General features: G+C 38.7%; 1 protein-coding gene and 1 long non-coding RNA gene across 4 annotated transcripts; both read right to left on the reverse strand.

Moving 5' to 3' along the window:
* FASN3 (Fatty acid synthase 3) lies at window positions 1-27,545 on the reverse strand. 3 transcript variants are annotated; one of them, XM_070996662.1, is made up of 10 exons: window positions 27,271-27,540; window positions 8,197-8,714; window positions 6,327-8,144; window positions 5,848-6,271; window positions 4,514-5,785; window positions 3,843-4,455; window positions 3,505-3,779; window positions 3,090-3,439; window positions 880-1,975; window positions 1-819 (listed from the first exon to the last, which is right to left on the reverse strand). In XM_070996662.1, exons 1-10 carry the CDS (start codon window positions 27,406-27,408, stop codon window positions 145-147), a joined length of 7,179 nt encoding a protein of 2,392 aa, XP_070852763.1. In that variant the 5' UTR covers window positions 27,409-27,540; the 3' UTR covers window positions 1-144. The 3 variants fall into 3 exon arrangements, with proteins under 3 accessions (XP_070852763.1, XP_070852765.1, XP_070852764.1); XM_070996664.1 differs by lacking the exon at window positions 3,090-3,439 and having other exon boundaries at window positions 678-819; window positions 880-1,038; window positions 3,648-3,779; window positions 27,271-27,545; XM_070996663.1 differs by lacking the exon at window positions 1-819 and having other exon boundaries at window positions 880-1,038; window positions 27,271-27,545.
* On the reverse strand, window positions 10,839-11,362 carry LOC139353187 (uncharacterized). Its single transcript, XR_011604349.1, has 3 exons — window positions 11,229-11,362; window positions 11,073-11,162; window positions 10,839-11,018 (listed from the first exon to the last, which is right to left on the reverse strand). It is a non-coding gene; the product is annotated as an uncharacterized lncRNA (long non-coding RNA).

The following is a 27,545-nucleotide window of genomic DNA, read 5'->3' on the forward strand; positions in this document are numbered from 1 at the left end:
TTCTTCATTACTAAAAATTTCAGGCTTTTTATTATTAGTTTAAAAAAATGTTTTTTACATAATATTTATATTTTACATAATTTGCTTGGTTGATGCTTGAGCTCTTTATATATGATTTTAAGACAATAATTTTAGAATATTAATTTACACAACAGAAACGGGCTTGTCATTTCTAATATATTCTTCAAAGTTTTTATCCTCTAACAGGGCCGGATCAAAATCATTTATTATCTGGCTTAGTGATGGATTGTCCAACATGGTCGTATGATTTCCTTCAATTACTTTTAGTGTTACTGTCCCAGATGTCAGTTGTGATATACAATAGTCTTCATCAATGTCTTGCAGTGAAACTTCAGCCGGTCGGACTAAGGTAATTGGCGATTTAATTTTTTTTAAACCATTTAAATCAAAGGATGCGGCCATTTTAACTCTTTTGAACATGGCTTCCACCATTGTCGCAGAGTATTCTTTGCTGTATATATTCTGTTTTTTAACATAATCCATAAACAATGACATTTTTTCTGAAAGACTTTCAACTTTATGAAAAACTTCAGACATCGATTCTTTGGTTTCTTCAGGAAATATCTGATTAACAATACTAGAAAAGAGAAGATCATAAAGATCGTTATCGGAGAACTGTTCACCCAAATGCAGATTAGTTAGCTTTTTTAAAAAATGAGGTGCTCCATCTATCAACATTATATGTCCACGAAAACCGCAATTTTCAAGCAACTCAGCTAGCTGTAAAGCTATAAATGTTCCATATGAGTATCCGATTACATAAAAAGGTTCTGTTTGCTTTAAGACGAGCTTAACATGCTGTTAAGCAAAAGACATAAGTTAATATTATCTGTATATCAATGACAAAGTTTTACTTACTTCAAAACTCTGTTGTGCTAAATCTTGAAGATTATCCAAATGTGCGAACTGATGAAGTTGTAGTACAACAGCCCTGCTTTGCAAGTTCAAGCCAACTTGATACCATGCACGTCCAGCTGTACCCTCTAGTCCAGGTATTATAATATTTGGTGGAAGACTCTGTTTTGAAGGAGATGCGGAGGTTTTAAGCGGGATAATTATACGATCACAGTTTGTTTCGTCGCCTAGGTTTCGTATCAGTAACTCCATCCCTAAGAGCTTACTTTCTGAGGCAAAAATCTTTTTGATTCCATCTGTATTCTCTTTTTCTCTAGCTTCAATAAACTCTTGAAGTTTTTGGAAAGTGAGGAGCCGTAAATCTTGTGGTGATAAAATTAGCTCAAAGTCACGCTCTAGGGTTTGCTTAATTTCGACAGCCATTAATGAGTCCATACCCATTTCTGATAGTGTTGTTCCTAAAGATACTGATTTAAGGTCCCGTATTCCCATAATATTCATGACGGCACCAATAATACTTTCATTTCCTGATCGCCCAATTCGTTTTTCAGCAACGACCATGCTTGATACAATTGATGCTTCGGAACTCAGTAAATGATCAAGTTCTTGAATGCACGATGAAATTCTTTGCTGCAGGGTGCCTCCTATTTCCATGTCTATTTTTTCTTCTGCCATATCAGCTACTAAGCCTACTTCACCAACTGCTCCCCATTGAATAGCTTTGCCTGGCAAGCCGTCTTTGTTGCGATACTCAATTACACGTTCCATTACTGAATTAGCCATTCCATAATTGGCTTGGCCAGCATTTCCCCGTCCGCAAGAAACACTTGAAAAAACTACGAAATGCTCCAACTCGGGGCAAGAAATTCGAGATAGCTCATCCAAATATTTTGTCGCAATAGCTTTTGGTGCAAAGCTTTCTAAAAATTGATTTGCTTTTTGGTTAGAAAAAATGCTGTCTCTTAACACGACAGCCAAATTAAAAATACCACCCACTGGTCCCAACGCAGCAGCTTCAGAAAGTAGTTGACGACACCCCTCTCTTGATGAAATGTCAGCGGTGCTGACGGCGGTATCACAGCCATAGGTCTTCCATAGCCTATTCAAAAATTGGAGTTAAGTTATTTTTAAGGTAACCAGAATAGATGCTATCTTCGGAAGCCAAAGTTTATATACCCCCGCAGATCGTTTCCGTGAGAGCGTTGTATGTTCAGAGCTTTCCGACTTTTAGTAAAACTCAAAAACTAGTTACCGAATTATTTGGATAATGTTCCATTTTAATTCACTACCGTATATGTTTACCGAAAACGAAATACAAGGGTTTTTGTATTATTTTGACATTAATTATCCGATTGTTCCTACGGCAGCTATATGATAAAGTCGTCCGATTTATTTTACTTTATTCAAAATTTTTAAATATAACAAGGAAGAAAGCTAAAGTTGAGTACCCTGACTATCAGATACCCGTCGTTCAGCTAAAGGGGCCAAAAGGAGATGGAGATATGAACGCAGCAAAGCGAGAGATATGCGCCACCTACCCGATATCTCAATATATGGTAATGTGGGCGGCAGACAGATTTAAGCGTGTCAAAATTTTTTTGGGTCAATCGATAGGTATTGACGAGACTTATACATTTCAGTTAAAATTTGTTTTCTAGCATAAAAACTATAGGCACCACAGTTTTGGATGGTTTGTAGGCGTTAGAGTGGGCTTGGCACCCTGCTGAAACAAACTTGCGCTGCGAGGACGGACAGACGGACATGGCTAGATCGACTAGGCTAGTGATCCTGATCAAGAATATATAAACCTAATCTGATCGGAAACGCTTTTTTCTACCTGTTACATACTTTCCGACGGATTTAGTATACCCTCTTACTCTACGAGTAACGGAAATAATTTTTGTACATTAAAAAAAAATATTTTTTTTGGAGCTGTATGGTATTGTTGTTCGATCTGGCTCGTTCCGACTTATATACTACCTGCAATAGAAATCAGACTTTTGGGAAGGTTTCATCTCAAAAGCATTACAACTGAGAGACTTGTTTGCCTAGAAATGGACAGGCGGACGGATGGACTTGGATAGATCGACTCGCCACTAGACGTCACTGATCAAGAATATATATACTTTATGGGGTCGGAAATGTCTTCTTCACTGCGTTGCAAACTTTCGACTGAAAGCAAGGGTATAAAAATGATATTATTAATGACTTACGCAATTCTGAAAGATTGATAGTCTTTTTTAATTCCGCGGCTAGAGCTCAGAACGAGTTTTCGTGCTCCACGAAGAGTCATCCAATCAGCCAATTCCATTCCGAAACCTCCCAGACCCCCAGGGATGACATAAGTAAGATTATGCTTAAAGTAAACTTGACTAAGCACTCGAACAGGTAAAGTCGATGGATCATCCGGCTTTTCTCGAACTTGAATAACAACTTTTCCAATGTGCTTGCCACCGATCAAATGTCTAAAAGCCTGTTCAATTTCCTGAGCCGGAAACACTTTAACCGGTAATGGTTGAATTATTCCATTGCAAATGTCAGAATCGATAAGGGCTTTTAAATGCTATTAATAAAACAACAACATTTAGCTTGTGCTTTAAGTTATATTATTATAAAATAAATATTTACCCAAATATCTTGATCAGGTGCCACTAGAAGGCTATCAGCAAGAACAGCATGAAAAGTTATTTCTTTTAAAAAGGACCCCAATCCAATCTTGTTGTCATTTGCCATGTCAAATTTTCCAATTTCCAAAAACCTTCCTGACTTACCAAGACAACGTACTGAAGCAAGCAGCTTTTCTTCTGATAAAGAGTTCAGCACAAAATCGACACCTTTTCCATTTGTCTCACGCTGAACCATAAGCTCAAATGATGTATCTCGAGAATTTCCAATGTTGGACTCTAAAATTGTTCTTACAATTTTCATTATTTATTCAATTTACTCACAAAGTATTTTGAAATTACCTTTAAGTTGCGGAAAGGTATCCAATAAAAATTTTTTTTTTTGTGGAGTGCTGCAAGTTGTAAAAACCTCCAAGTTATAGGCTAACGCCACTCGAATAGCGGCGAGACCAATGCCCCCAGTACCTGCATGTATTAAAATGCTCTTTCCTTTTCGTATGTCGCTAATCATAAAAAACGCATAATAGACAGTTATATATACTACAGGCACTGTGGCTGCCTCTTCTAATGACCAGTGATCAGGAATATCCCAAATAAGTTTTGATGGTTTTTCAACATAGGATGCCACACCTCCTTTAACAACCATGCTCATTATTCTTCGTCCTGTTACCACATTAATGCCAGAATACTCAAAACCTAAAACACAGTTTTGATCTATGCGACTTGATCCATATAATTCAACGGCTAACCGACCAGTTGCAAGCATTACATCTCGAAAATTTAGAGAAGAAAACGCTACTTTAATCTGGCAATTTTGTGAATTAAAAGGTCCTTTTAGCCATTGTAAAGTGGATAGGTCTCCACGTTGAATGACGTTTCCATAAATATGATCTAATCTGGGCATTGGGTTCTCATTTTTTAACAATTTCAAATGTCTATAGCTTCCCCAAGAACCCTAATAGATAAATAAAACATGCATATTTTAAAATAAGAAAAATTAAAATTACACTTACATTACGATAGATGTTCAATGCCATTCCCAATGAAAACTGAGCGGAATAGAAAGGGTGACACAAGTCAAACTCTGGAGCACTTGGGTCGTCAATAAAAAAACATCTTATCATATTACCGTCTGGCTCTTTTCTTAAACAGTTAACCAATCCAATAACTCCATTCAATGATTCATTAAATGAATACACAATAACCGGGGCTTTTGTGTTTATCGCTGATTGTAACACTGCAATCCAATCAAAATGTTTATCCTTTTGAGATACTTTAACCAAAACTGGGTAAGCTGATAGTTTTTGTGATGTTTTCTGCATTAAAACAAATGTTTCCTCGTTGTTATCAATTGGAATAACTGCAATCGTTCTAAATTGTTCCAATGCCAAAATATTCGCCGTAGAATTTTGTCTAAGCAACATATATCCAGTATTGACTAGCACCCTATGTGCAGTTGCAATTATATCTTGTAATTGTTCTTCTTCATGCCTTCCCATTAAGACAAAATTACAATTTGTTTGAGAAGACAACGTTCCATTTTCAATATGAAGGCCTGGAATACTTTCTAGTTTTTGAGATGTCAATAGAATGCCGTCTCCAGTTATGACAGGTAAATCTTCAATTGCTTCTAAAAATTCAGCTAACACTGTCTTTCTTCCATCCGTGTCTAACTCGACCAGCTTCATTTTTAGGGTAGGATTATTCTCAAGAGCGATTTGAACGCAAACACGGGCAGCATTTTTTATGGAAAGAATTGGGGACGGAAAAAGTGGAAGAAACCTATATTCTTCGAGGACTGGAATACCAGGAGGTCTACGCCTTTGCACTGGACTGGCATGCAGTCCGACAAGCTCTATTCCTCCTGCTATAATACGGTCATACATGTGATCTATATACACATTAAAAACGCGATTGTCAGGATTCATTTTTGTCATTAAGTCGAAATGATGTACGCCATTTATTTTTAGTTTCCGGATTTTGGTTGGTAATAAAAGAGTTCGTGAATCAGTCCCCAAAATTTGAATTTGAAGCATAGCATCCATGAAGGTTACCCAATTATAATTCCATTCAACTTTTCCGAACAAACCATCTGATCGAGCCATTTGAACGGCTTGAAATGCGCCATTGTAATGATAGCCACGCAATCTTAGCTCCTTGTAAAAGTCTTTCTTGGAAATCATTGGAAACTCTGATTTATCTTGAAAATTGTATACTTCCGGAATAGTGGGGCTTTCAGTCTCACGGATAATTCCACTAACAACTAAGTTACCCGCTTCAGTTATCTAAATTACGATCGGTTTATGTCTTTTAAGTATAGACTCAATTTAAGTAACAATGTACTTACCTCAAAATGGCCGGTGCCATAGTGAATCATAACTGTTAAGTCTACTTTTCCATTTACTGGCATACTTGTAGCTCTTATGAAACGTATGTCTTCGAATTCAACGGGTACATCCATATAACTCGGCCCGTGGTACATAAGTGAGAATGTTTCCCAAACATACTGAAGATAACACGTAGCTGGCACAAGAATTTTCCCGTCAATTATATGTCCACTCATAAATTCTTCATTGTCACTCGCCAAATTTACTGGAAACACACGCTCTCCGCTAGATTTGGTCTTCATATTTTCGTATTTCGTCACGAACCAGTCTTCACTATGATCCCAGCGAATAAGCGAGCTAATACTGGGTGTTGAACGCGATACAGGGAACTGGATTTTTTCATATAAGTTAGCAACCGGTAATAATACCCCATTTTGATATATCCTACAAGACAAAAAATTTATATAACTTAACGCTTTCCGACTTAATTCATACATACTTTCCCAGGGCCGACAGAAAAAACAACGCATTGTTCTTGTTACCTCTGTTTGTTAGAGGAATATGTACACCATTGGGCATTGACCGTTTAAGAATAGCACCTAAAAGTCCATGGGGCGCCACTTCAATAGTCAATGAATTTTTTGGCAGCAATGAAAACGTTTCATCAAAAAGTACACTATTTAGTAAATTATTGGTATGGTACTCTGCTGAGCAAAATTTGGCTTGATCCTTATCCCAATCAATTTTAGGAACACTAGTACTCAACCACTTCATAGATCGAGTCTTAGGATTTGGAATAATTTCTTTCATATATTGCAATAATGGAGGTCCCATGTGTGCAATATATTTAGAATGATATGCAATATTTGAACAGGGAACTTCCTTTGCGAAAATTCCTTTTGCTTTTAACTCAGCTACAAATTGGGAAACATCATCTATTGGTCCAGATATTGTGCAAGAGTCCGGGCCATTATGGCACGCTGTTTCAATTGACTTTGGCAGCATGTGTAGAATAGTTGTATATCCAACACCGACTGCTGCCATTGAACCCTGAACTTTTTCTAGGTCAACACTAACTCTACCACGATAATAGGCCGCCAATATCATTTGTTGAGCAGTCAGCCCACCATCCGCATATGCGCAGCCCAATTCACCAACAGAGTGTCCAATAATATAGTCGGGTTGAAAATTAAGAGAGCGCAAGACATCTGTTAGACCTATTTGGACAGCTGCTATTCCCACAAATGAATGCAAAATGTTTTGGTAAATTTGCGGATCATTGCATGTTAATATATGTATAAGATCAAGGCCTTTCGACAGCAACGTCTGATGACAATTTTTAATTGAATCCCTGAAACGCGGAATTATCATAAGTGATGTCCCCATTTCATACCATTGTGATCCCATTCCGCTATATACCCAGACGATTGGGCGTCGAAGGCCAGTGTAATGTTGAATATCTCTTATCAGTGCTTCACATGGTTCAACTCCTTGTTTTGCAAATACCGCATACCCTCGGAATACCATACCAGAAACATCTTCTTCTTGAATATTTTGAAGCAGTCCAATAAACTCAGCATCCAAGGGATTTTCCTCTACAGCCTTAAAAATCTCTTCAACAGCATCCTCCGTCCTTCCTGCCCAAGTAAGTAGCCGCGGAACTTCGTCTTTTGGCAATCCAAAATTAGTTTTGGACTTAGGATAACCCTTTAAAAGTGCGTGTGCATTAGCTCCACCAAAACCAAATGAGTTAATTCCAATAAAGGGGTTTGGTAGAGGAGTTACGTCTTTTACAACAATCAACCTTCCCTCAGCTAAGGGTAAAATTACTTGTTTAACCTCCGTAAAGTTTATGTTTGGTGCAATAAAGCCTGATTCCAAAGCGAAACAAGCTTTTATTAAGGAACAGATTCCAGAGGCCGCTTCTGAATGACCAACATTTGACTTCACGGAACCAACAAGTAATGGCTTTTTCCTTTGACTGCATAGAACATTATCGATTGCTTTGCACTCCTCTGGATCACCGACAACCGTTCCGGTACTGTGAGCTTCCAAATAACCCAACTCACTTGGTTTGTGATCAATATCCTTGTAAAACTGATCAAGCAATTTCTCCTGTACTACACCCGACGGATAAGTTATTCCCTCTGGCTTGTATCCATCACAGTTGGTTTTCGAATAAACCACACTTGCGTAAACTCGTTTAGCATCTTTTTTTCTTTGTAAGAACAGGCAATTGATAGTTTCTGATCTAGTGTAACCACTAGCATTTTTATCAAAGGGGCGACAAAAACCATCTGGTGCTAAAACGCCAAGTCTAAAAAAAATATTTATGTTATACGGGCCAAAAACAGTGACTCCGGGCTTACCGTGCAAACTGAAGTGTAACAAAGGGATGAAGTAGTAAGTTTGATCCACCAATAATTGCAGCATCAATTTCTCCATTTCTAATAGCGCTGAATGCGTTGTCTAAAGCGTACATCGAACTAGAACAAGCTGTATCTAGTAAAAACGAAGGACCCTCTAGTCCCAAACAATACGATATTCTGTTAGCCATCATAGCCCTGCTACAGCCCGTGATTCCAAACCCGCCAGAAGAAACCTTTTCATAAAACCATGTTTTCTCGGACTCAGATATACAAGAGCCTATGTACACTCCAGTTTTTGATCCACGTAGACTTTTCGGGTTTACTCCTGAGTCTATTACAGCTTCGTACGCCGTCTCAATTAGAATTCGGGTTTGCGGATCCATTGTGTGGGCTTGTTTAAAATGGACTCCAAAAAAAGTTGCGTCAAACTTTTCGAGTTCACCAATTTTTCCAGATCTTTTTGGTATTTCCGGATTAAAATGACGCCAACGGCGTTCATCATCGTCAACCATGTCTATCTAAAATATAAAAAATTGTTTTTTTATTCACTGAAATTTGAATTTAGAAATAAATTTAATGACAAAGTTTTCATGAATTTTGGCTTTTTTAGTTAATAAATCAGGTGGGGCCCCACCCCGCATTGCTCCGTATCAGGATCATTATTCCCGTTATTTTTAGAGTAAAAGGGTATCTACATATGTAACACAAAAATTGACCTAAAAACACATTCCCACGCCCACTTTAAGGCACACTAACGCCCATAAGGCTTAAGTCTGTCTGCCGCCCACAATACACTGGTCGGCATAAGTATTTGGACGAAAAAAAAGTTAAATATACTCATAATTTGAACTTACTTCTTGTACACGTTGGCATCAATGGAAAGGTAATTTAAATGCCGTTTGAATGATACAATACTTTTCTTAACCCATTCAATACTTATTGAAAAGCAGAAATTTGTATGAAAATCTACTTTTTAAACTTTTTTCCTCGTCTTGAAAACTTAAATTTTTTGATTCATAAAGTTTTTTCAAACAAAAATAATAGTAACTTCAGAAAGAAAGCTCCAGCTATATACCAGCGTCACTTTGAGAAATTTCTAAGTGGTATAAAAGGTTATGGAAATTATCTCGACGGCATAATTATTTCCAGTCCTGCAGTCGGTTTCCTAGACTCGAAAAAATTTTAATTATTATACAGGCATAACATGTGAAAAAGAGAAAATTTTCTTTTTAAAGAACGAAATGAGTATCTTTGGAAAAGGGTCAGAGCTATGGGCATCCTTTGGGAATTTTCAGGACCAGAAGCCGTTAAGCCTCTAAGTCCAAAAGCTAAAAGCGTTCACGGGAAAAGTTAGCTATTACTTAAATTTTATCACAGGTTGGGCTAATCCCTAAATCAATTGCGTAAAAAGATTCCTTTATGCTAGGATCAAAGCAACAGCAAGCTTTCTAGGCTTAAGAAAGCGAATCCTTGATGCTACTGAGCTGTACAATTCAACGAAAATATTTCGCTAGTTTTAACCACACTAAATACACTAAATTGTTGTATTGTTACAAATTCATCCAGATGGGAAGTTAATATCAATAGCCTTCGGATGAATAGAGCATATCAATTTGTATCAACAGGATGACCCCGAAACGCAACCATACATAAATCGCGTTTTTGCTTTGACGATTAACAATAAGGTGCTACGCCTCTACTCGGATGTCAACGGAATTATTTTTCCTCGCAGGTATCGAAATAAAATACTCACGCTTCTTCACAAAAAACCTATCACGCTAGCATGTTTGGTGTGCCACAGCTATTTGCAATTGAGGCTTCCTACTAATTCAGGGATAATGGACTGCAACTCACTGCTGAAAACTTTAAGAATGTTAGCCTTAAGCATGGAATTAACCATCTTACAACAGCTCCTTCACTGAGAAAACTAAAAAACGAGAAAACCCAGAGCAAATCTGCTTGATTTCAGTATTTGTTCTTCTCATTTTTTCTAGTGTTACAAGTGTTTTTGAAATCAATCGTCAAGTGTGCTTGACTTGGTACTCTGAGAACACATCGTTCTCGATCTCGTAAAATGAGAAGCAGCAATGTCGAGACCAACCCCAAGTTCTTCTTGGTCTTAAAAAAAGAGAGACATTCTCTCAGAGAGTTTTCGGGAAGATCCCGAAGTATACTTCGGCCCTCGTAAATTTTCGCTGTTGCTACTAAATCGTATGTAGTCAGTTAATATTTATATCATAAGTGTTTAATAACAGTGAAAGTGAACATTAATTACCCTTCAGTTCCAAAAAAAAAAGTTTCACTTGTGAATCACCTTGGGAATCACCTGGGACATGTCCTCGTGCACAAGTGAAGAACAAGTGACGCTCCATATAGAAAATTGTATGGGATGTCCGCATTTTCACAAGTAAAAAATCAAATGAAAATTTTTCGAAGTCCTACGGGATTTCACTTGTTCCTTATACTCATTTTTCGTATGGCCTGTCACTTGCCGGTGACTCGTCCCAAGTGAATCACTTGGGAAAATCAGAATTTTTCCTTGAGTTTTCACTTGTGAAATCACTTGCAAGGGACACGTCCCAAGTGAATCACTTGTGAAAATCAAAATTTTTTCTTGAGTTTTCAATTATAAAAATATAAAATTTAAAATACATACATATTTAATTTCATTTTAATTAATTTTAAATAAACGGTATTATTTAGATTTTCAAAAATTGTACAATTATTGTTTCTGTTTTTATGCTTCGTAAGCTTATTTTTAACGTTAGTCATCGCCGTTCTTAAACCTTTGTCCGGGTCCTCTGAATCCTTGGCCAACGCTCCTGAAAAAACATATGTTTCAAAAATGCGTTTTATTTGTTTAATTGTATATTTACCTTTTATAGCTGTGTTTAACCCTTTGCAGGATTTTTATTGGCACAAAACATTTCGTCATCCACTTTCGGCTAACGGAACCCATTGAATACCTTCAAAATTTACGTACTTTAAACTAAGATCAATGCACAACATCTTAAACTTAATGTAGCACTTACCTGACTTTATTATATTAACTAAACGATTAAAGTAACTCTGCTGCGCACCATTAAAATGGATGCTTCCCTTTCAATCACTCAAACAGAATGCACCAAGTCTTCTCACCCCTTTCCTAGATTTCTTTTGTTTTCTCTTCGCTGTTGGCGCGTGCCACTGCACCTATACCCTTTCTAAAGTGAATTATATATCCGACTATATAGTTTTTACTTCTTGAGTAAAAAATACAATACGATTTTTTTTTAAATGTTAATACTTAAATGTTTTAAATACTTAAATCAATTTTAACGGACTAAATTTCTATAACTTAACTATAAAATTATATTGTAATAAGAATGTATAATAAGTAAATATAACATTATAAGTAAATTCAATATACTAAATTTTACTATAATCAAATAGTTTACTTTTATAAAACAATATTAGTTGTTTTTTTCGATACACAATAATGCTCCTAAAATATTAGGGCATTCACATGTCGCTGCTTCACGAAAATTTTTCTGCCGAAATATTAGTCGCTAGCCGAACATAACGGAGAGACGCAAAAAAAAAATAACGGACCAGCCGAAATTGGTCTCTGCGAGCGCGGAGTGCAGGCAGATTATAAGACAAGAAAGAGAGGGAAATATCCGAATATCTGCCTCTCTTTGTTGCACGATCGTTTTCGTGGGCAGTCTTCTACGCTGCGCCGACTGCTCTGCTGACGTCAACAGCGGCACAGCGTTTTAGCCACAAAAAAAAACAAAAAAAGCTTTTTGCCTTGAGCCATGTCACCGCGTCCCTACTGCAGAACTGAAGGGTATTTAAATCTTATTGATCCTCTTCAATTTTTGTGAAAGTCTACACTGTTAACTTTTTTCCTAGGTTTAAAAAAACCAAATTTTTAATTGCAAAAAGTTTGTCCAATCAAAGCAAATAGAATCAGAAAAAAAAAATTTTTCAAACATCGTTTTGCGGTGACAAAAAACATTCCCCGCAATATAATAAGCGCCAAAGCGCTTTCGGACCTGTCGTCAGACCATTCGCCAGTGCTAATAACTCTTCTTCAAAGCACAAGAACCACAGATCACCCCCTCAGGCTGACGTCGCACAGAACCAACTGGTTAAAATATAAAAAGTATGTAAGCTCACACATCAAATTAACACCTCACTTCAACATCGAAGCGGACATCGACTGCTCTACCGATGCTCTTGAAGAAGTATTCGTGGAGGCAGCCACTATCTCAACACCACAAGGCAGGGACGCGCAAACCAACCACTTCAAAACTAATCTGCAAATTGAACGGTTAGTCCTAGAAAAGAGGCGCCTGCGACGTGCCTGGCAAGCCAACAGATCGCCGTCATCAAAGCAACGTCTTAAGGAAGCCACTCGCTCACTAAATCGAGCTCTAAAGCAAGAAACAGAAAATGCACAGCTGCAGTACATTACAAAACTATCGCCAACCAGTACAAAACATCCTCTGTGGAGGGCTCACCCAAATCTGAGCTCTCCAATCGAAACAGTGACTCCGATAAGAAACTCATCTGGCATCTGGGCCCGCAGCGACGAAGATAGAGCCGAAACTTTTGCGTTACATCTAAGAAACGTCTTCCAGCCGAACCCTGCCACTGGTTCATTTTTCCTACCACAAATCGAATCTGAATCTATTTCCCTACCACCATTGTTTCAGCCAAAGGAGATCGCGAAAGTCATTGGGGAACTGAAACCAAAAAAGGCCCCTGGCGGTGACCAAATAACCCCAAAAATGTTAATTGAACTTCCAAACTCTGCCATTGAGGTTATCTGTAAGCTCTTCAATGGGATTATAACTCTCGGCTACTATCCGAAAAAATGGAAAAAATCTATTATCATTATGATACCGAAGCCCGGAAAAGACCACACAATTCCGTCATCCCACAGACCAATTAGTTTATTATCGTGTCTGTCTAAGCTGTTCGAAAAATGCCTTCTAACTCGCATAACACCATATCTAGGAGCACACAATGTTATCCCTGCTCATCAATTTGGATTTCGTCAAAACCATGAAACAATCGAACAAGTTAACAGAATAACATCAGAAATACGCACAGCCTTTGAGCATCGGGAATACTGCAGCGCAATATTCCTCGATGTATCTCAAGCCTTCGATCGAGTATGGCTAGATGGCCTCATGCACAAAATCAAAACACACTTACCTGATTACACTCACAAGCTTCTTGAGTCGTATCTATACAACAGGACCTTCGCAGTAAGGTGCAATACAACAACATCCGACGACTACATTATCAAAGCTGGAGTCCCGCAAGGAAGCGCGCTAGGGCCTACTCTGTTCCTCCTATACACAGCGGATATTCCCACGAACGAGCAGCTAACAACATCTACGTTCGCTGACGACACCGCAATTTTAAGTCGCTCGAGGTGCCCAGGCCGAGCCACAACACAGCTAGCAAACCACCTCCTCGTAGTAGAGAGGTGGCTATCTGATTGGCGGATTAAAATAAATGAACAAAAATGTAAACACATAACGTTTACTCTCAACAGGCAAACATGCCCTCCACTATTATTGAATAATACGCAGATTCCCCAAGTCAACGATGTAACGTATCTCGGCGTCCACCTTGACAGACGACTAACCTGGAGAAGACACATCGAACGCAAGAAAGTACATCTAAAACTAAAGGCCAGCAGCTTCCACTGGATTCTTAACGCTCGTTCGCCCCTGCGTCTGGATTACAAGGTTTTGCTCTACAACTCCACTCTCAAGCCCATCTGGACATATGGCTCCCAGCTATGGGGGAACGCCAGCAGAAGCAACATAGACATTATACAGCGCGCTCAATCGAAAATCCTGCGAACTATCACTGGGGCACCATGGTATATTCGCAACCAAAACATCCACAGGGACCTAAGCATTCTTACCGTTAAAGATGAAATAGACAAACAAAAAGCGTCCTACAACGAAAAACTCTCTGTGCACCCCAATCGCCTCGCAAGAGGCTTGACTTGGGTTTCCAGCCGATCCCGTCTACAACGCAACGACCTGCCAAGCCAGCTATAACTTTCGGGCCCCTTTAGCACAACATCAGTCATATGACTGTGAGTTAGATTAATTAGTCTAAGATTTGATACACTTATTGTTAGTATCCAAAGGGAGAAGATTCAATAAATAAATAGCAAAGCATAAAAAAAAAAAAAAAAAAAAAAAACATCGTTTTGCTCATATTTTTTTTTTAATGATTTTTTGAAAATGTTTAGAAATGTTCATTCGCGCCATTATTTTCTTTTTTCATACTACTGTTTTCTGATATTGTCACATTCACAAAATCATAAAAAATAGAAGCAACACGATTCTTGAAAAATTCTTTTTGCAACAACATATTTTCATAGAAAGTGCTTACAAGCCAAGAGCACTTCTTCTCGATTTCAGTAAAAGCGCCCTCGGCCTACTATTGACTACGAAAATACTGAAATCGAGACTAATGAGGTTTTTTCTCGGTGTTTCCACCCAGCATCAGGTGGGTGGCTGCAAAAACATAACAATGTTACCCTGAACTCAGCAGAAAATCTCTTGCAGATCTTCTACATGGTCGCCCTGAGCGAACGATCTTACAAGGTGAGTTCCAAAGTAAACAGGACTTAAAAAAAAAAAGAACAAATAGTTTTTTCGGCCAAATCAATTTATTTTATTTAAAATAGTCTCCTTCTGCTTTAGTACAGCGTTTTGCACGGTCCAAAAGCATGTCAAACGAGTGTTTTAGCTCGTTGCCCGATCGCGCCAAGAGTTCAACCGTTTCTAACCACCTGTTTAAAACTGAAAACCTATGGGATAGATTTGATATGTGTCGAAATCACTTAACCATGGCCACTTGCCGTTAACTCTATCGATGTTGATATTCGATATCGTTTGTTATTTGGCGCACTGTCCCATATTAATCGGAACACAAAAATACTCATCTATTTTTATGTAGGCCGACTGAAAACGGTTTCTTATGTTCTGATTGCTACATTCATTCGTACTGACAACTTGACCGCATTTATATCAATTTATTTATTTTCTTTATTAATCTACAGAATACCACCTACCACGGAAAGACTGCAGACTGTTAGTTTGAATCCTCACAGGCCACTCTCTGGCCGCATCACACGCAACCACACTCGGAATACTTATCAGCCGCACCTGCTGGAATAGGGGACTATCGAAATCCTGGAACATCTCATCTGCAATTGTCCGGCTCTCTCACGAGCAAGATGAAGAAGTACTGGCATCACTTGGAGACGCCTCCAGCAGGAAACCAGGCGAACTTCTTGCCTTCGCCAAAAACTCCTTGATCCTTGTGGACATAAAGTCCTCTTAACTCATCTCAAGGTCCATACACATCAACCGGACACCTAAGGGCCATAGTGGCCTATGGGTGGCTACGTGAGGGCCGTCCGGGTTAATCTAACCTAACAGAATACCATTATCCCCGTAAAATTCGGCGATGCAACTATTTCACGAGTGTCGGAAAGCGGACGACCTTCTTATTGGAGGCCAGCTGTACATAAGCAGGTGTCGGAAGTCAATTACAAAATCGTGGACGAAAATCCCAGCAATGAAATAGCCCAGGACAACCAACGGGTATCTTACAGCAAACGATTACGGACGATGCGAGTTGTTCTCAGCATCTAATTATATTCTCTACACAAGCCCCTATCCAATATTTTCTATTCAGAATCTGTCAAAAGTGTCTTTTTATGTTAAATGTGTTTTGACTTTTCTAATAATACAGTATTAAAGCTTTGAGGTCTATAAGATCTACATACTATTATCGTAAATTAGAAAAAGTAACAAATGAAATCAATATAGAGAACGGCCTCGACTATCAGATACCCGTTATTCAGCTATAGCGAAGTATATTTGTCATTAAAGTTTATTGAGATTAAGAAATACAGAGATTATTAATATTATCAAGACACGTGTGTCGCTCGCTGATTCTTGCCGATAAGAAGATTTTATGTCCTTTTTGAAACAGGTACGAAGTCCAAGCAAAACTGTTGGCAATAACTCCGGCCACGGAGTACCTCTGTTGCACATCAAAGATGACTTAAAGGATCTGTGCCACCTCTCTAAGAACCCGTTTGACTGAAAATGGTAGGCCGTCGTGTGTATGTATTTACTTCCAACCAGATTAGCAAGATGTTTGAAAACTGCTGACTCAAAATGTGTTCCTTGGTCCGTAGATATCGTTTTCGAAGAACCAAATCGAGATATTTATAGAGTCCAGAACGCCGTAGCTATTGCCCCAGCAGTAATATTTGAGAGAGGTACAGCTTCTGGCCATCGCGAAAATCGATCAATCATCGTCAGACAGTACCGATAGTTTTGTTGTAATGGCATAACTAGAATGTCAAGGTGAACGTGGTCAAATCTACCGTTTGGCAATTCGATCTTTTCTGGTGAGAGGTGGTTGTGTTTGTGGATTTTAGAGCGCTGACAAGGTAGACAAACTCTGCACCATTCTACGAAATTTTTTTTGGCGCACTTGACGAACTGCTGACCGACCACTGGGATGAGACAAACCGTGAATGAACGAAAACACAGCATTGAGCAAAGATTTGGGTACATAAGGACGAACACTTCTTGTAGAAACATCGCAGTAGAGTGAAATGTTGTCATCAAATCGAACCCTTTGAAGTTTTAAAGATGTGGTTCCTTTTAAAAGGTGTACCAGATCAGGATCTGACGCTTGCTCCTCTTCAATTTCCGATAATTTGATGACAGTCGGCATTGTTATAGAGCATAATCTTGAAAAAGCGTCTGCGACTGCATTCTCGGATCATTTCACATGCATTATAGTCGTGCAGAATTGAGAGATGTAAGCCAAATGTCGTAGCTGTCTCGGAGATGCTTTCTCTGGTCGCTGCTGAAATGCGTAAACAAGCGGCATGTGATCCGCTCTGATGACAAAAATGCGTCCGTCAACAAGGTGTTTGAAATATTTAATGGATTCGAAGATAGCGAGCAGCTCTCGGTCGTACGTCGAGTAATTTTTCTCCGCGCGAAAAGACAAGAGTGCTGCGTCTGCTATGCTTTGTTTGCAAGCTTCAAAAGCTGCATGGAGCTCTGATGTCCATTCAATTTTACGTTGATAATTTTTTTTAACATCCTTTAGCAACTCAGTGAGCGGTGCTTGTATGTGTGATGATCGAGCCAAACATCTGCGATAGTAATTTATAATGCCCAAGAAACGACCAAGTTGGCTTATGGTTTCAGGACGTGCATAATTAAGAATGGCATCTATGCGTTTGGTGAGTAGTTTAATTCCAAATTCGTTGATCGTATAGCTAAGAAAGTTTACTTGAGATTGCACAAACTGGCATTTGGTCAGATTGATGCTTAGGTCATGTTTCTGAAGTACTTGCAAGACAGCCCGAAGATGTTCTTCGTGTTCAGCGATGGAATGTGACGTTATAAGTATGTCGTCTATGTAGCAATAAACGAAGTCCATGCCGCGAAAGATGTTGTCCATAAAGCGTTGAAATGTTTGAGTCGCGTTTTTTAACCCAAACGGCATGTACTGAAACTCAATGAGTCCAAACGGAGTGCACACCGCTTTTTTTGGATATCGTTTTCTGCCATGGGAATTTGGTAGTATGCCTTAACAAAATCGAGGGTTGAAAAAATCTTCTTTCATTGCAGTTGTTCCGTGAAGTCGTGTTTATGGGCGATTGGGTAGCGATCTAGTATGGTAATTGAAATTAGTTTTCGATAATTTTTACATGCCCGCCAGCCACTGTCTTTTTTGGTAACCATATGTAACAAGCTGGCGTGGTCTATCAGCAAAAGGTATTCCGTTTGTTTCAATACAGTGACGCACGTCGTGTTGCGTAGCTGCTTTTATCGATGGCTTTGTCACGACGACAAATTTACTTAGAAGTTTTTGAAATTTGGAAATACACTGCACTGTGGAAACTGATATGTGTTTCCCTTGTGCATGACTTGCTGGTGTTGATAGTCCAGTAATTGAGTCGATCAAGCTTAGGTTTTTAAAATCAATGAGCAATTGGAGTTTGCTCAAAAATCTGCCCCACTAATAGCTGTGTGCACGTCAGCATGGCCATGAAAAGTTTCGGCGAAGATCCATGTTCAGCTGAGAGACGTACTTTCCATAAGTATGAATGACTGTCTGGTTCGCTGCGTGCAGTGTCAAATTGCTCAGAGAAGTTTTTTGTCTAACCAGCGTTGGTGGTATGACGGAAACCACAGATCCAGAATCAACGAGGAAGCGGATGTGAGATGTGCGATCGGTGACGTGTAGGCGCTGTTCCTGTGAAACAGCTGGCTGAACTGTGGGCTCGTTGACCACGTGTCGGGCGACAGCTCCTTTAGTTTGACGACGAGGAGCGGGAACATGGTGGGCGGCACTTGTGAGCGTTTTCTCCGAATCGGTCGTGGTAGAAGCAAAGCTTCTTGTACGTGGCCACGCGATGAACAGCGTGAGCGTCCTTGGAATTGGAGGCGCTTGACATCCTTTTGCAATACGTCAAACCTCTGTGATAGCGAACGCAAGTTGTCGTTGATCTTTTTCCAGGGGTCTTCGGTGGAAGTTGCTCAAACAGATGGGCCCGCTGCAGTCGTGGTATTCGTGCTGATCGCAAAAGTGGCGTTGTGGTTTACTGCTTCGAGCATCTTGTCTGCGATCTTAGCGAGCTTATCCAAGTCCGTATCTTCCCAGACTGTAAGAGTGGGGCGAATTGACGCCAGCATCTCTGCCAGGAAAAGAGTGAGAATGATGTTCTCGCTGCCCGGGTCCGGAGCTAGTCGTTGCATGTTGGCCAGGATCTCAGATGGTTTTATACCAGATGTAAATCCACCCTGCAGAAGTCGGCGTAGTTTTGACTCTGGAGATTTTTGTAGTAAAGGATTTTTAATTGCTACGTACTTGTTTTCGTTGGGTGGTCGAATGACTAAGTCTACCACTGCCCAAACTACATCCTCGTCCATGTGAATGGTCACAAGGTCGAACTTGTCGGTGTCGTCGATAATCTGGTGCAATCGAAATTACCGCTCCACTTGCGCAAACCATAGTTGAGGGTTGCTATGTGCGAATTTTTTCTAGTGGACAGACGTACGTGTGTGTGCGCGAGTAGTCTCATCCCAGTTGCCAGGTACATTTGACCGAAGTGCCTCGAGTTGCTGCTGCAGATCTCGGACTTGAGCAGTTAAATCAGGATTTAAATCCGGAAATTCGTCGAAATTTAGCCGCTTACCTTTTATTTTTCGCAAATCGTATTGGCGTCTTTTCATTCAGTGCGCAAATTCTTAATTGTGAACGTGCGAGTGCCAATTTCGTACAATAACTAACTTTTATTATGACTGTACTTTCCGGGGTCACTACTATTGCGAAGTATATTTGCCTTTAAAGTTTATTGAGATTAAGAAAGACAAAGATTATTATACCCGTTACTCGTAGAGTAAAAGGGTATACTAGATTCGTCGGAAAGTATGTAACAGGCAGAAGGAAGCGCTTCCGACCCCACAAAGTATATATATTCTTGATCAGGATCACTAGCCGAGTCGATCTAGCCATGTCCGTCTGTCTGTCCGTCCGGATGAACGCTGAGATCTCGGAAACTATTGGCGCTAGGCTATTGAGATTTGGCGTGCAGATTCCTGAGCTTCTTACGCAGTGCAAGTTTGTTTCAGCAGAGTGCCACGCCCACTCTAACGCCCAAAAACCGTCCAAAACTGTGGCTGCTACAGTTTTGATGCTAGAATTAAATATGATATGATATGTGTTGTTCTCATCAATACCTATCGATTGACCCAAAACAAAGTTTGCCACGCCCACTTTAACGCCCACAAACCGCGAAAACCTGTGACGCCCACAATTTTCATGCTAGATAAAAATTTTTAGCTGAAATGTATTGGTCCCGTCAATTTGCCATGCCCACTCTAACGCCCATAAGGCTTAAATCTGTATACCGCCGGTAGGTGGCGCATTTTAATCTCGCTTTGCTGCTTGCATATCCCTATTTAGCTGAGTAACGGGTATCTGATAGTCGAGGTACTCGACTATAGCGTTCTTCCTTGTTAATATTATCAAGACACGTGTGTCGCTCGCTGATTCTTGCCGATAAGTCCCTCGAGTGTTGCCACGCCGTTCCTTTAAGTCAGCTGGCAAGCTTCTGTTGGCGCTGCTGCGAAATTAGGTTGCCACACAGCTAACAAAAAAGAGTCACCTATCGTATTACTAACTCGCCACACAATGTGAAACATAGGTGGCGCTAGTGAAATTTCGTGAGCAACCGATTTGCCAACCATCCCATTTATAATTGTTTGGTTATAACTTTTTGACAATCAAAACAAAATTTCATATATATTTTTACAAAATATTAAACAACGCGGCTGAACCGAACTTGCGCTGAGTAGGAAGCCCAAGAATATGCATGCTTAATCCCAACATTCTAGCCTTTATAGTTTCCTAGGTGTCTGCGCTCATATGCACAGACGGACATGGCTGATCGACAAGGCTCCTGATTAAGCAGACGTAGTATTATAAGAGCTAGAAGGTTGGGACTAAGCATACAGCGCATATTTGTTTCAGCAGGGTGCCACGCCCAGTTTTACACCCATAACGCTAAACCGCGTCTCTAAAAATTTGAATGAGATTTTATTATTATTAATACAAAAACTATTCAAATCGATTCATTCATTAAAAAGTTATAACCATATAATAATTAATAATTAGCTAATTCAATTGGGATTGCACACCACATGCAGCAAACCGGCATGCAGCGCCGCTAGGGGCCGTCTGGCTAAGTGTCGTCTGTCCGTATGAACACGGAGATCTCGAAAACTACAAAAGCTAGAGTGTTGGATTAAGCATGAAGATTCCTGGGCTTTCCAACGCCCATAACGCTAAAACCACTAAAACTTTTTAAAAATTTATATGAGATTTTGTTTTGATTGTCAATGCCCAACTACATACCAACAATTTTTAAACTCAGACCATTCATTAAAAAGTTATATACAAACAATTATAAATAATCAGTAAATTCAATAGAGTGCGAGTGGGATGGTTAGCAAATTGGTTGCTCACGAAATTTCACTAGCGCTACCTTCGTTTCTCGATAAGTGGTTTGCCGATAGAAATGAACGATAGGAGGCGCTACTTTGTAAGCTGAGTAATAAGTATCAAGTTTTCTTTTGATTCGATTATTAAATGTAATAAAACCTATAGGGCCCAAAAGTCGACCCTGAAGCACTCTAGGTGTCACGTTGATTATTTTGGAAAAAACGTTTTTGAATATAGCCTTCTGAGTTCTAAGCTGATCTAAATTGAATAAAAGAGGAAAGTAGGTAACAAAGTTAAGCTCCTAAAATCTGTATATATAGAGAAATTTGACCCACAAGAATAGTTTGGCAATGTTATTGATAAATCACTTAAGAGAATTTCCGATAATTACACGGGGAAAATACAAACTTTTATATTTAAGTTATTAGAGTAGTTAAAACTTGCCCAAGGAGCCGAACGACAAGTACTACTTACAAGTTTTTAAATGCCTCAATTGACTTTAATCGTACCGATGAAGACAATGCTTACGACTTACGCTTGGCATTAACAAATGTATAAAACATTAAAATAGTTTTCAAGACGTTGTAGAATATAATTTGTCCAGTTATATTGAGATTTCCTGTAGCTCAGAGTATTATATTCACTTTTACGACAGGATCTTATTTTAGTTTAATAAATTAAAAGAGAGAGGATATCAACCAGTGGCGGATCCAGAATTAAGTTGTAAAGGGGGATAAACAAAAAATTTGTTGAGTAGAAATAAAAAATTTTGTATAAAATGCATGATACACATACTTTTAACCCAAGTGGGGGTCAATCGCCCACTTTCCCGCTGGATCCGCGCATGCTTAATCAACACAGAGGGGGCAAATTGTCAATTCCAATGTGGGATTATATCGGTCTTCTGGGACAACATCAATGTAGACATCGTTACCTCACAATGATCTAAAACAATTACTGGTTCTAATTGCCTATTTAATGAAACACTTATAATGCCCTATTTCTGTATTAATAATTCTAAAAGGGCATCAACAATGTCATGCACAGAGAGAATTCTGACGTTTTGATCTGAGTTGAAAATGTTCTTAAAATGAGAACGGCATTTTTTGAGCTCAAAATGTTCTCTTTGTGATTGAATCAAGTTAAGTTTGTTCTTAAAATTTGGTAAAACCAAAATTGTTCTCAAAACAAGAACGAAATGTTATACATTTATCACGTGGTTCTTAAATCAAATTTAATTTGTTCTCAGAAACTCAACAATCTCAAAATGTTCTTAAAGTAAGAACGGAAAGGACTAAAAATAGAACGAAAAGTGCGTTGCATTTCGCACCCTTACATTACATTAATTTAGATTTATATTTTTATAAGCATTTATATGTACCATAACGTCATATTATAAGCCCTTAAATAATTTAATATTAAATATAAATATATAAAACTATTAATTTTTTGGGAAGCTTAAAATGTTCTTCTTTTGATCCCAAATTCAGATAAAATTAATATCAAAATGTTATCATAATGATCCAAATATGTTCTTAAATTAAAACCAAAATCAACTTGAAAATGGAACGAAATCAACTCATTTCACTTTTTTAGTTCCTACCATTTCGTTCTAGAATTAAGAGCATTCGGATCAAAATAAGAACATTTGTGCTTACACGGTTTTTAAGAACGAATGTTCTTAATTCAATCACAATTTTCTTGGTTTTTCCTCTCTGTGTGGACGGATAATGATGTAGCGAGACGAGGGTCAGGGGAGGAGACTAATCATAGAGATTGAAGTCTCTTAAAACAGCTTCATTAAGGGCATCATAAAGCTTAGACAACTACATATGAAGACCCTTTAACTTTTGATGAGCCAAAAATACACAATGAGCCAAAATACAAAAATACACAGTACACAATTAAAACCTAGCCATTTGTATACCCGTTACTCGAAGAGTAAAAGGGTATTCTAGATTCGTCGGAAAGTATGTAACAGGCAGAAGGAAGCGTTTCCGACCCCATAAAGTATATATATTCTTGATCAGGATCACAAGCCGATTCGATCTAACCATGTCCGTCTGTACGTCTGTCTGAGGTGAACGCTGAGATCTCGAAAATTATAAGTGCTAGGCTATTGGAATTTGGCTTGCAGATTCTTGAGCTTCTTACGCAGCGCAAGTTTGTTTCAGCAGCGTGCCACGCCCACTTGAACGCCCACAAACTTCAAAAAATCTTAAATATGAACGCGGATATCTCGGATAGAGAATTGGGATCAAAGATTTAGATTCAGTAGTCTTGTACGCAGCGCAAGTTTGTTACACGAATATGTCGCGCCCACTCTAACGCCCACAAACCGCCCAAGTCTGTGGCGCCCACAATTTTTATGCTTGAAAAAAATTTTAACTGAAATGTACTAGCCTCTCTATATTGACCCGAAAAAAAGTTTGCCACGCCCACTCTAACGCCCATAACGCTTAAATATGTCTTCCGCCCACATAACCATGTATTGGTTTCGCTTTGCTGCTTGCATATCTCCATTTCCATTTTGTCCCTTTAGCTGAGTAACGGGTATCTGATAGTCGAGGTACTCGACTATAGCGTTCTTCCATGTTTGTTTTAATAAATTTCCTTAACTAACAAGAGAGAACTATAGTCGAGTGCCTCGACTATCGGATACTTGTTATTACGCACTCTGCTCACTCTTAGCGCCGCTTGTGCTTTTCGCTTTGCCGGGCAGTTCGACCAGCAACTATTTACAAACACACATGCATAAGTACATTTGTTATTGTATGGCTCTGACGTCACTGATTTTCTTCTTGGGAGGTTTGTGGGCGTTAGAGTGTTCGTGGAAACCTTTTTATAGGTCAATCGATAAGTATTGACGAGACCAATACATTTCAGTTAAAATTGTTTTTCTAGAATCAGAACTGTGGGCGCCACAGATAGAGCGTAGATCAAGTCGTTAAAAAACCCGAAAGTACCCCCGCATTTTTGCGTACCATATTTCTTGCACTCTTTATTATACCCGTTACTAGTAGAGTAAAAGGGTATACTAGATTCGTGGGTAAGTGTGTAACAGATAGAAGGAAGTGTTTCCGAAGTTATAAAGTATATATAGAGACATATCCATATCCCCACATAACTCTACACAAATGTCCTTACACACATACACCACCCCAGAATCTACCCTTCAGATAACCTTAGTACTCCAACCTGTGTCGAATTGCAAGTATACCCAAAGTCTAGACCTAACATGCAGAACTCGTTCCCACACTTTTGGACCCTCAAAGGAAAACTACCATATGAAAGAATACCCATAGATCAGGACTAAACATTCGGACTGAGCCGCCGGTGCATTATCAACCAACAATCCAAAGGGCAACTAGAAAACTCACTCAGTTAAAGTTAAGTCCATTCATAATAAGCTCTAAAGCTCTAAAGCACTTGGGGTTTGTCGGTGTTCTTCTAACATAAAAATAAGATTGTAACTATTTAAAAATTAAATTAAATAAACATTTTTTTTATATTAAACCTATGGTGCAAACTTTTAATTATATTTTCTTGATCAGGATCACTAGCCGAGTCGATGTCCGTCCGTCCGTCTGTCCGTATGAACGCTGAGATTTCGGAAACTATAGAAGCTAGAATGTTGGGATTTGGCATGTAGATTCTTATGCTTTCTGCGCAGCGCAAATTTGTTTCTGCAAGGTGGTATTGGTCCCGTCAATACCTTTCGATTGATCCAAAAAAAAATCTCCACGCCCACTTTAACGTATCTGATAGTCGAGGTACTCGACTATAGCGTTCTTCCTTGTTATACCCGTTACTCGTAGAGTAAAAGGGTATACTAGATTCGTCGGAAAGTATGTAACAGGCAGAAGGAAGCGTTTCCGACCCCATAAAGTATACATATTCTTGATCAGGATCACTAGCCCAGTCGATCTAGCCATGTCCGTCTGTCCGTCTGTCTGTCTGTCCGGATGAACGCTGAGATCTCGGAAACTATGAGAGCTAGGCTATTAAGATTTGGCGTACAGATTGCTGAGCTTCTTACGCAGCGCAAGTTTGTTTCAGTAGACTGTAGACCACAAACCGCCCAAAACTGTAACTCCTACAGTTTTGATGCCAGATAGAAAATTTTAACTGAAATGTATTGTTCTTATCAATACCTATCGATTGACCCAAAAAAAAGTTTGCCACGCCCACTTAAACGCCCACAAACCGCGAAAACCTGTGACGCCCACAATTTGCATGCTAGATAAAAAATTTTAACTGAAATGTATTGGTGTCGTCAATACCTATCGATTGATCTAAAAATAAATTTGCCACGCCCACTTTAACGCCCATTACGCTTAAATCTGTCTACCGCCGGTAGGTGGCGCATTTTAATCTTGCTTTTCTGCTTCCATATCTCCGGGTATCTGATAGTCGAGGTACTCGACTATAGCGTTCTTCCTTGTTTTAATTATTTTGTTTTGCCGTAATACTTAAATGACCATATTTAGTGAATAACAATACATAAAAGAACCCAGAAACCCATTTTTATTGACGTTTTTGGTATTTTTCCGTTTGTCGTACAATATTCAACGTGTCAACAAATTCCTGGAATTCCTGGCTCAGTGCTTAGATATTGCGCGAATGCCTTATGCAAGCCCCTTCTTAAATTATTTACATTATCTATATTATTATATTATAGAATGTTGGGACATGGCATGTAGATTCTTATGCTTTCTGCACAGCGCAAATTTGTTTCTGCAAGGTGCCACGCCGACTCTAGCGCCCACAACGCTAAATCCCGTAAATCGCCCACGTATTTGAATATTTTGTTAACATTTAAGTTTGATTTTGTTCTTATTATCAATACCCATCTGCATGCCAAAATTTATTCAAATCGGATTATTCATTAAATAGTTATAACCAAATAATAATTAATAATTAGCAAACTCAATAGACTGCGAGAGGGTGGAGATATATTAATACAGAAAATCGGCTGCTAACAAAACTTGACTAGTACCACTTAGGTTTCGCGTTATTTGGCGTTTGTGATTTCTCGGAAACAGCAGAGAGGAATAACCGATAAGCTGAGTAACGGGTATCTGATAGTCGAAGCCGTCGACTATAGCAATTTTTTTTGTTTTTAGGTCAGTCGATAGGTATTGTCGAGAACAATGCATTTCAGTTAAAATTTTTTTCTAGCACTTAAACTTGAAGAGCCACTGGACATGGTTCGACTCGGTTAGTGGTGCTGATCAAGAGTATATATACTTTTTGGGGTCGGAGACGCCTTCCTCTACCTGTTTCATACTTTACCCCCAGAAAATATACCCTTTTACTTTACGAGTAATGTGTATAGTTGGATAAGTTTTGCTCCAAATATTTTTTTAGCGACAACAGATTTCGTGTTTTTAAAGTGCGATCAAATAAAGTTTAAGTTTGTTTGACAACATTGCTTAGAATCCTTTTAAGAATACGTTCACCCCATACGACTTTTAGGCACCCAAGGCGACCAAATAAGTAAAACATCATTTACTTTTTGCGGTGGAGTCCTTGAACATTATATGTATGAATTAATTCTGGGTACCTTACAGAACGACATAAATTCTACTCGAATTCAGCGCTAATAACATCGCTAATAACTTATAACTTACATTTATCGAAAATATTGTATGTACTCCAATGTACTCCATTGTTGAAAAAATTACGAAAAAAGCTGACTTTAATATAATATTTAATATAAATATTTGTTAGCTATAGGCGTATTAAGAAAAAAGTAGGGGGTTCTTGAAATGATGAACTCTTGTAATCAGCAATTTTGATTTAGACTTGCACGATTTTCCAGCAAAATTTGAATTGTTTTAAACTGTTATCTCACCACATTTTATAAAGAATATGAAGAATAAATATTATAGACCTTTCAACTAGGATAAATCTCGCTTTAGTTCTTTGGTTCTTCCATCATCCACCAACCTAAGGTACCGCAATATAAGTTCTCCCCGAATAAAGCGCACAGTTGGTACTTACCTTATTATAGAGCTTATACTTGTATTCAGATATGTTGCGGCAGTTAGGAAATTTTCCAGACATTCCGGATATCACTATGTCATCACCGTCAGTATCAGGAAACGGCCTAGAATATTTCTTATATTTTTTAAACTCCATTTTTTCAATTTGTTGAATTTACTATATCAGATTTATTGTTCTTTGTATAATAAGATTTTTAAAATTATGTCTAAACTTTAGCTGTTCTCTGGATATTGAGTTAAAAAAAACGTATAAAGAAATTCAGAAACAGTTTT

This window comes from Drosophila suzukii, chromosome 3 (genome assembly GCF_043229965.1).
Source record: "Drosophila suzukii chromosome 3, CBGP_Dsuzu_IsoJpt1.0, whole genome shotgun sequence".
Taxonomy (NCBI): Eukaryota; Metazoa; Arthropoda; class Insecta; order Diptera; family Drosophilidae; genus Drosophila; species Drosophila suzukii.